Source organism: Oncorhynchus kisutch, linkage group LG6, assembly GCF_002021735.2.
Source record: "Oncorhynchus kisutch isolate 150728-3 linkage group LG6, Okis_V2, whole genome shotgun sequence".
Taxonomy (NCBI): Eukaryota; Metazoa; Chordata; class Actinopteri; order Salmoniformes; family Salmonidae; genus Oncorhynchus; species Oncorhynchus kisutch.
Window position 1 is genome coordinate 49,937,137 of NC_034179.2, and position 13,960 is coordinate 49,951,096.

At 41.3% G+C, this 13,960-nt stretch overlaps 1 protein-coding gene across 1 annotated transcript in view; it reads right to left on the bottom strand.

Moving 5' to 3' along the window:
- Positions 1-439: 439 nt before the first annotated feature.
- Positions 440-13,960, bottom strand: part of LOC109891842 (disks large 1 tumor suppressor protein-like) — a 98,768-nt gene continuing 85,247 nt past the window's right edge. The window contains exons 4-5 of the mRNA XM_020484318.2: positions 899-967; positions 440-457 (exon numbers count right to left, since the gene is read on the bottom strand). Of these exons, the coding sequence (XP_020339907.1) occupies positions 440-457; positions 899-967 (87 nt within the window). The remainder of the gene's footprint in view (positions 458-898; positions 968-13,960) is intronic.

A 13,960-nucleotide genomic window follows, 5' to 3' on the forward strand; every position in this document is an offset into this window, starting at 1 on the left:
ATTTCACTCTGATTCTATTTTCAAGAATTCAATGTGCTGCTCACATCTGAAAACACTTCAAATCAGGTGGCTTGTGCCCTGCTTTACTCATACAAAAAGCTATGCGTACAGTATAGCAGCTAACAACTGTTTTCCTGTAGCCCCAGTGTAGCTCTCCCGTAACTAGCAGCCAGCCAGTGCTAAAAGCTCTGTGCCTTAAATTAAGCCTAGTAAACAAGCCAGTGTGTTTTCCCACAGCGGGGGTATCAAAACCCATCTATAACACTGTCTCTTGGTACTGCCTGGAAAGCCATCAACAGTTTAGGTCAACATTCGGTGTAATCTCTTATGCTGTAAATAACCCCTCTGGCCCCGCAGTTTGGAAGCCGCCGATGTCGAGCCCTGTAGGTTTCCAAAACATTGCTGTTGACCGGCCATTTAATTTTTTACACGTGTGTGTTTAACCCTTGCTGTTGACCTGAAAGACGGGTGATTAGATTCTGAATCACTCTTGCATCGCCAGCTCATACCAAAACAACTGCACAAGCTTGCATGCACCAGCCATCACACAAGGAACATCTTCACTTTAACAAAAAGAGGCCAGTAGCGTAGTACCACATAACTAAATAGAGCATACTGTGTATGGCCCAGTATCTTCTGTGACTTATTTTACTGGTAGTTCCATCCTCCAGCATCGAGGTGTACTTTCTCAAACAATCGTCAAGTTCTGGCACTTCAATCATCTTAAGCATCAAATTACCACAGAATTACGCTTCTAAGCAGGCGGATTGACTTGAGTACACTTAAGTCATCCTAGTGAGGTGCATCTGTGGTGCAGATGAGATGGACAATGTGATGCTCTAAATACACACACACACAGACTACAGTAGGTAGAGTGGGGATTCCACATGGTACTCACTTCAGAGACTTTTACACTGATCTCGGTCTGCACCTTCCTACTGGGCTCCGAGCTGCTCCGCTCCCTCATCTGAGGACACACACACACACACACACACATTAAGTATCATTGTATTATGTTAATAGAAATAGGCTTCATTGGGACGACAGAAAAACAAACTATTTCCTGAAGTTACACTGTTTCTTTGACCCGTGAGTGCCAAAATAATTGTCATAATACTATATCAGGTTATAAAATACCATCTCCACAATACAGACATTCGGCCATTAAACCTTGAAGCTGAGCAGTACCTCACTATTTGTTTGACTTTTGGCCAAGGTGATTCTTTAATAAGTACCCCATGTATTCTTGTGTACATGTCCAAGACAAAGACAAATAAATGCTTAAACCTGGCACACAAACACAGATGCACGCATATGCACACAAACACAGCGCTTGCATAGTGGACACAGAGATACAGTGGCTTGCAAAAGTATTCACCCCTCATGGCATTTTTCCTACTTTGTTGCCTTACACACTGGAATTCAAATGGATTTTGGGGGTTTAGTATCATTTGATTTACAAAGCATGCCTACCACATTGAAGATGATAAATCATTTTTATTGTGAAACAAACAAGAAATAAGACCAAAAGAAAAACTGAACTTGAGTGTGCATAACTATTCACCCCCCAAAAATACCTTGTAGAGACACATTTTGCAGCAATTACAGCTGCAAGTCGGGTATGTCTCTATAAGCTTGCCACATGGGATTTTTGCCCATTCTTCAAGGCAAAATTGCTCCAGCTCCATCAAGTTGGATGGGTTCCGCTGGTGTACAGCAATCTTTAAGTCATACCACAGATTCTCAATTGGATTGAGGTCTGGGCTTTCACTAGGCCATTCCAAGACATTTAAATGTTTCCCCTTAAACCACTCAAGTGTTGCTTTAGGAGTATGCTTAAGGTTATTGTCCTGCTGGAAGGTGAACCTCCATCCCAGTCTCAAATCTCTGGAAGACTGAAACAGATTTCCCTGTATTTAGCGCCATCCATCATTCTTTAAATTCTGACCAGTTTCCCAGTCCCTGCCTATGAAAAACATTCCCACAGCATGATGCTGCCACCACCATGCTTCACTGTGGTGATAGTGTTCTCGGGGTGATGAGAGGTGTTGGGTTTGTGCCAGACATAGCGTTTTCCCTGATGGCCAAAAAGCTCAATTTTAGTCTCATCTGACCAGAGTACCATCTTCCATATGTTTGGAGAGTCTCCCACATGCCTTTTGGTGAACACCAAACATGTTTGCTTACTTTTTTCTGGTCACTCTTCCGTAAAGCCCAGCTCTGTGGAGTGTACGGCTTAAAGTGGTCCTATGGACAGATACTCCAATCTCCACTGTGGAGCTTTGCAGCTCTTTCAGGGTTATCTTTGGTCTCTTTGTTGCCTCTCTGATTAATGCCCTCCTTGCCTGGTCCGTGAGTTTTGGTGAGCGGCCCTCTCTTGGCAGCTTTGTTGTGGTGCCATATTCTTAACAATTTCTTATAATAGATTTAATGGTGCTCCGTGGGATCTTCAAAGTTTCAGATATTTTTTTATTGCCCAACCCTGACCGGTACTTCTCCACAACTTTGTCCTTGACCTGTTTGGAAAGCTCCTTGGTCTTCACAGTGCCGCTTGATTGGTGGTGCACCTTGCTTAGTGGTGTGGCAAACTCTGGGGCCTTTCAGAAAAGGTGTAAATATACTGAGATCATGTGACACTTAGATTGCACACATGTGGACTTTATTAAAGTAATTGTGTGACTTCTGAAGGTAATTGGTTGCACCAGATCTTATTTAGGGGCTTCATAGTAAAGGGGGTGACTACATATACACGCACCACTTTTACATTTTGAATGTTTTGGAATTTTTTGGAAGTAATTTTTTAAATTTCACTTCACCAATTTGGACTATTTTGTGTATGTCCATTACATGAAACCAAATAAAAATGACAGGTTGTAAATGCAACAAAATAGAAAAAACGCCAAGGGGGGTGAATACTTTCGCAAGGCACTGTAAGTCTTATACCCAACCATAAATCCCCACTCCAATCAGTCTCACTCTGTTCACTCACCATCTATGCTCTCATTCTTGCACTTAAAATGTGTCCAATGAAACTGTGCTCACTTCAAAGGAATTCAAGGAAAATATTTTAAAAAGACTGCATCTTGTGTGGCAAAATAACAAATAGTGGGATCAAAAAAACTGTACCAGATTGCATCAAAAACACTCTATCGCGAATTTTGATACGCCTTCATTTTATTTAGCATGGCTTAATATACTTGCCATGTGTTTCGGGAACACGGAACAAAATAACAACACGGACATCACATTATTGTTGTGAGATTTCTGACTCAGATGAGAAGACGGAGTGAAGACCGCGAATTTTGATACGCCTTCATTTTATTTAGCATGGCTTAATATACTTGCCATGTGTTTCGGGAACACGGAACAAAATAACAACACGGACATCACATTATTGTTGTGAGATTTCTAACTCAGATGAGAAGACGGAGTGAAGACAAAATTTGGGACATAACGTAGCCAGACTTTTCAGGCTCTTTCTTCACAAATGTAACTAGGATGTTAGGTATAAGGTGTAGGGTGAAGCTTCCCCTAGATGCTGATCTGAGATCAATTTAGCAATTTTCCCTTGGTTAAGGTTAAGATTGGGGGAGGGAAAGTTGATTCTAGATCTGGACCCGGGAGAAACTTCACCCCAGAGCGTTAGGTAAACCAACTCAATGCAGAAAAGACAGTGTTGGCCAGTGGACAGAAAGCTTGCAGAGGCCACAACCTGCTTTGTGTCACTTTCTATGTAGGGATCCTGTTGTAGAATGAAGCAATAAGGCCTGATGGGGTGTGAAATAAGGCCAAAACAACACAGCTGCGGGCTGCTCTTAAGCACGATGCAACGAGGAGTGCCTGGATACAGCCCTTAGCCGTGGCATATTGGCCATATACCATAAAACCCTGAGGTGCCTTATTCCTATTATAAACTAGTTACCAACCTAATTAGATCATTAAACAAGTAAGTCATACCCCCGGTAAACAGTCTGATATACCACGGCTTTCAGCCAATCAGTGTTCAGGGCTCCAACTGCCCGGTTGATAACAGAGGAAAAGAACTGCTCCCATAGGCTACATGGTAGTAGGACAGGTGAACCCATCTCAGAGTTCAAAGTCCCCTGTACAATCCCTTCATTTAGCCCCATGCATCTACTAAACTGACACATCCACACTCACAGTATATTAGTTTCAGATCTAAACATACAGTTGAAGTTTGAAGTTTACATACAATTAGGTACTTTGTGCATGACACAAGTCATTTTTCCAACAATTGTTTGCAATTCCAGTGGGTCAGAGGTTTACATACACTAAGTTGACTGTGCCTTTAAACAGCTTGGAAAATTGCAGGAAATTATGTCATGGCTTTAGAAGCTTCTGATAGGCTAATTGACATCATCTGAGTCAATTGGAGGTGGACCTGTGGATGTATTTCAAGAACTACCTTCAAACTCACTGCCTCTTTGCTTGACATCACGGGAAAATCAAAAGGAATCAGCTAAGACCACAGAAAAAAATTGGCGACCTCCACAAGTCTGGTTCATCCTTGGGAGCAATTTCCAAACGCCTGAAGGTGCCAGGCTCATCTGTACAAACAATAGTACGCAAGTATAAACACACCATGGGACCACGCAGCCATCATACCACTCACAGGAAGGAGACACATTCTGTCTCCTAGAGATGAATGTACTTGGGTGCGAAAAGTGAAAATCAATCCCAGAACAACAGCAAAGGTTCTTGTGAAGATGCTGGAGGAAAAAGGTACAAAAGTATCTATATCCACAGTAAAATGAGTCCTATATCGACATAACCTGAAAGGCCGCTCCGCAAAGAAGAAGCCACTTCTCCAAAACAACCATAAAAAAGCCAGACTATGGTTTGCAACTGCACATGGGGACAAAGATCATACTTTTTGAGAAATGTCCTCTGGTCTGATGAAACAAAGATAGAACTGTTTGGTCATAATGACGATCTTCATGTTTGGAGGAAAAAGGGGAAGATTTGCAAGCCAAAGAACACCAGCATCATGTTGTGGGGGTGCTTTGCTGAAGGAGGGACTGGTGTACTCCACAAAATAGATGGCATCATGAGGAGGAAAATTATGTGGATATATTGAAACAACATCGCAAGACATCAGTCAGGAAGTTAAAGCTTGGTCGCAAATGGGTCTTCCAAAGCATACTTCCAAAGTTGTGTCAAAATGGCTTAAGAACAACAAAGTCAAGGTATTGGAGTAGCCATCACAAAGCCCTGACCTCAATCCTATAGAACATTTGTGGGCAGAACTGAAAAAGCGTGTGCGAGCAAGGAGGCCTACAAACCTGACTCAGTTACAACAGCTCTGTCAGGAGGAATGGGCCAAAATTCATCCAAATTATTGTGGGAAGCTTGTGGAAGGCTACCCAAAACACTTGACCCATGATAAACAATTTAAAGGCAATGCTACCAAATATGAATTGAGTGCATATTAACTTCTGACCCACTGGGAATGTGATGAAAGAAATAAAAGCTGAAATAAATCTCTCTCTACTATTATTCTGACATTTCACATTCTTAAAATAAAGTGGTGATCCTAATTGACCTAAGACAGGGAATTCTTACTAGGATTAAATGTCAGGAATTGTGAAAAACAAAGTTTAAATGTATTTGGCTACGGTGTATCTAAACTTCCGACTTCAACAGGGTCGGCAGCGTAGCCTAGTGGTTAGACCGTTCCTAGGCCGTCATTGAAAATAAGGATTTGTTCTTAACTGACTTGCCAAGGTAAAATAAAATAAAAAATTAAACATACAGTACCAGTCAAAAGTTTGGACACACCCACTCATTAAAGGGTTTTTCTTTATTTGTATTATTTTCTACTTTGTACAATAATAGTGAAGACATCAAAACTATGAAATAACACATATGGAATCATGTAGTAACCAAACATTTTTGGGGGTCATAGTCCTGTTGAAAAACAAATGATAGTCCCACTAAGCGCAAACCAGATAGGATGGCATATCGCTGCAGAATGCTGTGGTAGCCATGCTGGTTAAGTGTGCCTTGAATTCTAATTAAATCACTGACGGTGTCACCAGCAAAGCATCCCACACCATCACACTTCCTCCTCCATGCTTCACAATAGGAACCACACATGTGGAGATCATCCGTTCACCTACTCTGCGTCTCACAAAGACACGGACTCACCAGACCAAAGGACAGATTTCCACCGGTCTAATGTTTGAGGGGCTCCCGAGTGGCGCAGCAGTCTAAGGCACCGCATCTCAGTGCTAGAAGCGTCCCTATAGACCCTGGTTCGATTCCAGGCTGTAATACAACTGGCCGAGATTGGGAGTCCCATAGGGCAGTGCACAATTGACCCAACATCATCTGGGTTAAGGTTTGGCCAGGGTAGGCCATCATTGTAAATAAGAACTGACTTGCCTAGTTAAACAAAGGTTAAATTAAAAATACATTAAAAAAAATGTCCATTGCTTGTGTTTCTTGGCCCAAGCAAGTCTCTGCCTATAACGGGGGCTGGTTTACTGGTGCTCTTCCATGCCATCCCTAGGAGGGTTGAGTCACTGACGTGATCTTCCTGTCCGAGTTGGCGCCCCCCTCGGGTTTGTGCCGTGGGGGAGAACCTTGTGGGCTATACTTGGCCTTGTCTCAGGGTTGGTGGTTGAAGATATCCCTCTAGCGATGTGAGGCTGTGCTTTGGCAAAGTGGGTGGGGTGATATCTGCCTGGTTGGCCCTGTCTGGGGGTATAGTGGGACGGGGCCACAGTGTCTCTCGACCCCTCCTGTCTCAGCCTCCAGTAATAATGCTGCAATAGTTTGTGCCGGGGGGCTATATCTGGAGTATTTATCCTGTCTTATCCAGTGTCCTGTGTGAATATAAGTATAAGCTCCTTCTAATTCTCTCTCTTCTTCTCCCTCTCTTTTCTCTGAGGACCTGAAACCTAGGACCATGCCTCAGGACTACCTGGCCTGATGACTCCTTGTTGTCCCCAGTCCACCTGGTTGTGTTGCTGCCTGCAGCTATGGAACCCTGACCTGTTCACCAGACGTGCTACCTTGTCCCAGACCTGCTGTTTTCGACTCACTCTACCGCACCTGCTGTCTCTAACTCTGAATGATCGGTGATGAAAAGCCAACTGATATTTACTCCTGAGGTGCTGAACAGTTGCACCCTCTACAACCACTGTGATTATTATTATTTTACCCTGCTGGTCATCTATGAACCTTTGAATATCTTGGCCATGTACTGTTATAATCTCCACCCGGCACAGCCAGAAGGGGACTGGCCATACCTCAGAGCTTGGTTCCTCTCTAGGTTTCTTCCTTGGTTCCTGCCTCTTTAGGGAGTTTTTCCTAGTCACTGTGCTTCTACATCTGCATTGCTCGCTGTTTGGGGTTTTAGGCTGGGTTTCTGTTTAGCACTTTGTGACATCGGCTGATGTAAAAAGGGCATCATAAATACATTTGATTGATTTCAATACATTTGATAGTAGTGGTTTCTTTGCAGAAATTCGACCATGAAGGCCGGATTCACTCTGAACAGTTAATGTTGAGATGTGTCTGTTACTTGAACTCTGTGAAGCATTTATTTGGGCTGCAATCTGAGGTGCAGTTAACTCTAATGAACTTATCCTCTGCAGCAGAGGTAACTCTGGGTCTTCCTTTCCTGTGGCGGTCCTGGTGAGAGCCAGTTTCATCATAACGCTTGATGGTTTTGCGAATGCACATGAAGAAACTTCCAAAGTTCTTGACATTTACCAGATTGACTGACCATCATGTCTTAAAGTAATAATGGACTGTCATTTCTCTTTGTTTATTTGAGCTGTTCTTGCCATAATATGGACTATCTTCTGTCACAACACAACTGATTGGCTCAAACGCATTAGAAAGAAAGCAGTTCTACAAATTAACAAGTCACACCTGTTAATTGAAATGCATTCCAGGTGACTATCTCTATGCTTGTATGGATGTCAACCCCGGATTTGGCAAATATCCACTTTGTTAGATCAGATTTGTTTGAATGTGCACCAATCTGGCGTCTTTCTTCTAAATTAAGAACACTGTTCTACAGGAGTGACAATCGTTTCCTAATTTGTCAATTCTTAAAGATCCCATCACAGGCAAGATCCCCTGCATGGCTTAAACTTGCCTTTACAGTGTTGAAGTAGCAGTGGCACAATTATTCCAAAAGATTGCCTTTCTCAAATGAGTTCATTCAGGACTGCAGGGTATGCCTCAGTACTCAAGAGTATTCAGGTAAAAATATAAAATTATCTAGAAATGATCTACCTCCAGCTCCAATTCGAGGACTTATTAAAATAAGTCTGACTCATTGTGGAAACTCTTGCTTTCATCAAATGGCAAGCATTTATAACACTCACCCCTTCAGCTCTCTCCATTCAATGATTTTAATTATAATGTCACAGGCCTGGCCCCATCACACAAAATGACTCTGCTGACAAAGACAGGCTTTCATGCTACTCTTTTCTGAAGCTATTCCAAACAAGGAAATAACAGGAGAGGCAACAGAGCTGTGTCGGCAACAGAGTGCTGGACTGTGTAGCACTAGCTAATTGGCCTTTGAGAGAGAAAGGCCACTAATGTTGCAAGAGAGAGAAACCCACCAATGGTGTGAGTGGCCACAGAGCTCTATTTTGAACATTTGCTATGTTGCGGAACGGTTTGTACTGAACGACACATTTCCCCAAAACGTTGTACATTCTTGAACAGACGTGAGGTGCATTTGCATCCGTTTAGTGGGTGCGGCGAGATGTGGCATTAAGCAATGAATAACGTATTTAAAAAGGGCAGTGGCCATGCTGACAGCATTCCCCAACAACTCCCAGTTTTTTCAAATGGTTGTTCAGTACAGCACCATTTCCGTTTAATTCAAACCAATCAAATAAAATTGTATTAGTCACATGCGCCAAATACAACAGGAATTTACAGTGAAATGATTACTTACGAGCCCCAAACCAACAATGCAGTTTAAAAAAATATGGGTAAGAATAAGAAATATAAGTAACAAGTAATTAAAGAGCAGCAGTAAAGTAACAATAGCGAGACTATATACAGGGGGGTACCGGTACAGAGTCAATGTGTTGTGGCACCAGTTAGTTGAGGTAATATGTACATATAAGTAGAGTTATTAAAGTGACTATGCTTAGATGATAACAACAGAGAGTAGCATCGGTGTAAAAGAGGGGGGGCAATGCAAATAGTCTGGGTAGCCATTTGATTAGATGTTCAGGAGTCGTATGGCTTGGGGGTAGAAGCTGTTTAGCCTCTTGTTCCGAGACTTGGCGCTCCGGTACCGCTTGCCGTGCAGTGGCAGAGTGAATAGTTTATGACTAGGGTGGCTGGAGTCTTTGATAACTTTTAGGGCCTTCCTCTGACGCCCCCTGGTATAGAGGTCCTGGATGGCAAGAAGCTTGGCACCAGTGATGTACAGGGCCATTCGCACTACCCTCTGTAGTGCCTTGTGGTCAGTGGCCGAGCAGTTGCCATACCAGGCAGTGACGCAACAAGTCAGGATGCTCTCGATGGTGCAGCTGTCAAACCTTTTGAGGATGTGAGGACCCATGCCAAATCTTTTCAGTCTCCTGAGAGGGAATAGATTTTGTCGTGCCCTCTTCACGACTGTCTTGGTGTGCTTGGACCATGTTAGTTTGTTGGTGATGTGGACACCAAGAACTTGAAGCTCTCGTCTGGTATGTTTGTGTCACTGGACAGCTCTCGGCTTCTTTATATTCTGTAATGGTTTGCAAGCCCTGCCACATCCGATGAGCTTCAGAGCCGGTGTAGTACGATTCGTCCTTAGTCCTGTATTGACGCTTTGCCTGTTTGATGGTTTGTCGGGTGGCATAGTGGGATTTCTTATAAGGTTCCAGGTTAGAGTCCCGCTCCTTGAAAGCAGCAACTTTGGCCTTTAGCTCAATGCAGGTGTTGCCTGTAATCCATGGCTTCTGGTTGGGGTATGTACGTACTGTCACTGTGGGGACTACGTCATCGTTACACTTATTGATGAAGCCAATGACTGATGTGGTGTACTCTTCAATGTCGGAGGAATCCCGGAACATATTCTAGTCTGTGCTAGCAAAACAGTCCCGTAGCTTAGCATCTGCTTCATCTGACCACTTTTTTATTGATCTAGTCACTGGTGCTTCCTGCTTTCATTTTTGCTTGTAAGCAGGGATCAGGAGGATATAATTATGGTCATATGGAGGCCAAGAGAAAGCTTTGTACGCGTCTCTGTGTGTGGAGTATAGGTGGTGAGTTTTTTCCCCCTCTAGTTGCACATTTAACATGCTGATAGAAATGAGGTAAGACGGATTTAAGCTTCCCTGCATTAAAGTCCCAGGCTACTAGTAGTGGCGCCTCTGGGTGAGCGTTTTTGTTTGCTTATGGCGTAATACAGCTCATTCAATGTTGTCTTAGTGCCAGCCTCTTGACTGTGGTGGTATGTAAACAGATTTGAAAAATACAGATGAAAACTCTAGGTAGATAGTGTGGTCTGCATCTTATCATGAGATACTCTACCTCAGGCAATCAATAGCTCGAGACTTCCTTAGATATTGTGCAACAGCTGTTATTTACAAAAATACATAGTCTGCCGCCCCCTGTCTTACCAGACGCTGCTGTTCTATCCTGCCGCTACAACGTATAACCAGCCAGCTGTATGTTGATAGTGTCGTCGTTCAACCACGACTCCGTGAAGCATAAGATATTAGTTTTGAATGTCCCATTGGTAGTTAAATCTTCAGCGTAGGTAATCTATTTCATTCAAATCAAATCAAATGTTATTTTATTCTCCAAAGATAGCACGTTTGCTAGCAGAATGGAAGGAAGTGGGAGTTTATTTGATCGCCTACTAATTCTCAGAAGGCAGCCCGCCATCTGGGCCCTTTTTCTCCACCTCCTCTTCAAGCAAATCATGGGGATCTGGGCCTGTTCCCGAGAAAGCAGTATATCATTCGCGTCGGGCCTGTCAGACTCGTTAAATGAAAAAAAGGATTTTGCCAGTCCGTGGTGAGTAATCGCAGTCCTGATGTCCAGAATTTATTTTCGGTCATAAGAGACAGTAGCAGCAACATTATGTACAAAATAAGTTTTAAAAATAAGTTACAAACAGCACAAATAAACAAACAAAAAAACACAATCGGTTGGGGACACGTAAAACGTTAGCCTTCGTCTAAGCCACCATTGTTACTAATTGAACGTTCCATAATGTAAAAACGTTCACAACGCAGCCCTGTTGATATTTGTAGGGGTGTGGCTTAAGACACACATTGTGTGTGCTTCAGTGGTGACATCAAAAGGTGGGACAACATCATTTTTTAAAGTAAAAAAAACAACAACTACTAATTAGATCAGTATCTTTCTATTTAATAATAGAACAACTCAATATGTTCTATTGAAATAATAATGTTGAAAACATTACAAAAATCATGAATTGCTTTATTTTCCAACATGAAGTTTAGGAGTCAGGGTGTTGGACAGTCACCTCTCAATAGAAACAGGTATATAGAGTGGTGGAAAAAGTACTCAATTCTCATACTTGAGTAAAAGTAACGATACCTTAAAATAAAATGACTCAAGTAAAAGTCACCCAGTAAAATACTACTTGAGTAAAAGTCTAAAGGTATTTGGTTTTAAATATACTTAAGTATCATAAGTAAATGTAGTTGCTAAAATATACTTAATTAAGTATCAAAAGTAAAAGTAAAATTGCTTATATTTTGCAAACCAGGCAGCACTATTTTCTTGTTTTTTTATTTTACGGATAGCCAGGGTCACACTCCAACACTCATATATAATTTTAAAACAAAGCATTTGTGTTCAGTAAGTCCACCAGATCAGAGGCGGTTGGGATGACCAGGGATGTTCACTTGATGTGTGTGAATGGGACCATTTTCTGTCCTGCAAAGCATTCAAAATGTAATGAGTACTTTTGGGTGTCAGGGAAAATGTATGGAGTAAAAAGTACATACTTTTCTTTAAGAATGAAGTGAAGTAAAAGTAGTCAAAAATATGAATAGTAAAGCAAAGTACCTACTTAAAGTACCTACAAAAAACCTACTTAAGTAGTACTTTAAAGTATTTTTACACCAATGGGTATATAAACAATGACTTGTAGTATATTAATTTACCATTTGTTTGTTATTGCCTTGGAATTCTTTAGAATATATCATGATGTAATTAAATGTTCTAAGTTTGGAGACAACTGTTTTTTTATCGTTTTGTCACACCACAACTGATTGGCTCAAACACATTAAGAAGGAAATAAATTCCACCAATTAACTTTTAATTAACAAGGCACACCTGTTAATTGAAATGTATTCCAGGTGACTACCTCGTGAAGCTGGTTAAGAGAATGCCAAGAGTGTGCAAAGCTGTCATCAAGGCAAAAGGTGGCTACTTTGAAGAATCTCAAATCTCAAATATATTTTGATTTGTTTAACACTTTTTTAGTTACTACATGATTCCATGTGTGTTATTTCATAGTTTTAATGTATTCACTATTATTCCACGATGTAGAAAATAGTACAAAATAAAGAAAAACCCTGGAATGAGCAGATGTGTCCAAACTTTTGACTGGTACTGTATTTATAATTTACAAGTACAAAAATAGATGTAGCAACTACAGATTGCCCCTTTAAGTCTATCAAAAGTGTGTGAGTTTGAGCATGTGTCCATTAAGCCTATGGATTTATGTTTTAAATCAGCATGAATTAGATTGAGCAATAAAAGCCCCACTTTTATTCAATAGGCTGGGATCTGCACTATGCAGCTGTTGCTGGGATCTGCACTATGCAGCTGTTGCTGGGATCTGCACTATGCAGCTGTTGCTGGGATCTGCACTATGCAGCTGTTGCTGGGATCTGCACTATGCAGCTGTTGCAAGAGCGCATTTTTCACTGGCTGTCCACTGGTTTCAAAACCAATGATTGGTAGGCAGCTTAAACTTCCTGAATTCATCCAGTATTGGGTTCAAATACACATATAGATTTGTGAACAGCCATCCACAACAACCACAATCCGTAAGACGCAAATAGCTAAATGAGAGAGCAGCAGTGTGATTCACATCAATGTGCTTTGTTGATAATAATTGATATCCGTATCGCCATAGACTACACCATGCTGTCATCCTTACCTCCAAGCGTTTATTCAAGTTGGATCATCTTTGGATGCCGACAGCAGTCGCACCATTGGAAGACATAGTTTGGACTGTAGCCTACAAAAGCCTATTCCTGCTCTTTTCCTGTGATCCATCAAACACATTTGGTGTCATCATAGTCGTCTCTGAATTGTGGTCAGACTCACTCAGGTGGAACAAACTTAAACTTGTGCCTTTTTTCAATGCTGATTTGAATGTCATTGAGAAAACAAAAAAGTGTCAGATTATTTTTGTAAACATCCTTTCAGAATTTAAAAGTAATCCTCAAAGTAGTTTTTCAAAAGTATCTGATTACAATATTTTTGCTGGTAACGTAACGAATTACAGTTACCGGTTTTTGCAATCGCTTACATGTAATGGATTACATGTAATCAAATCTAAAATATACATGTATATTACATGTAATCCGTTACTCCCCAACCCTGGGAGTAACAACTAGGGCTGTGGCGGTCATGAAATTTAGTCAGCTGGTGATTGTCAAGCAAATAAGTGTCGGTCTTACGGTAATTGACCGTTAATTAACAAACACATTTAGCATCTCCTGGCTTAGCAGACAAGATATCCTTATAATTCCATGGTACTATTTTATATTATTTTTACAGTATGAAGAATACAATTGAACAACGCTGAATAAAATATTAATATTTTCACCAAATGATTTGAGGGAGTGCGCACATGCGGCTATTCTGGTGGTTAACAAAGAAATAGGTCCTCATATATGCTTCATTTAGAGTTATTAATGTACCTATATTTGTTCCACAAACGTTGGGGTATATGTTTTGTTTTTTAATATATTGTAAG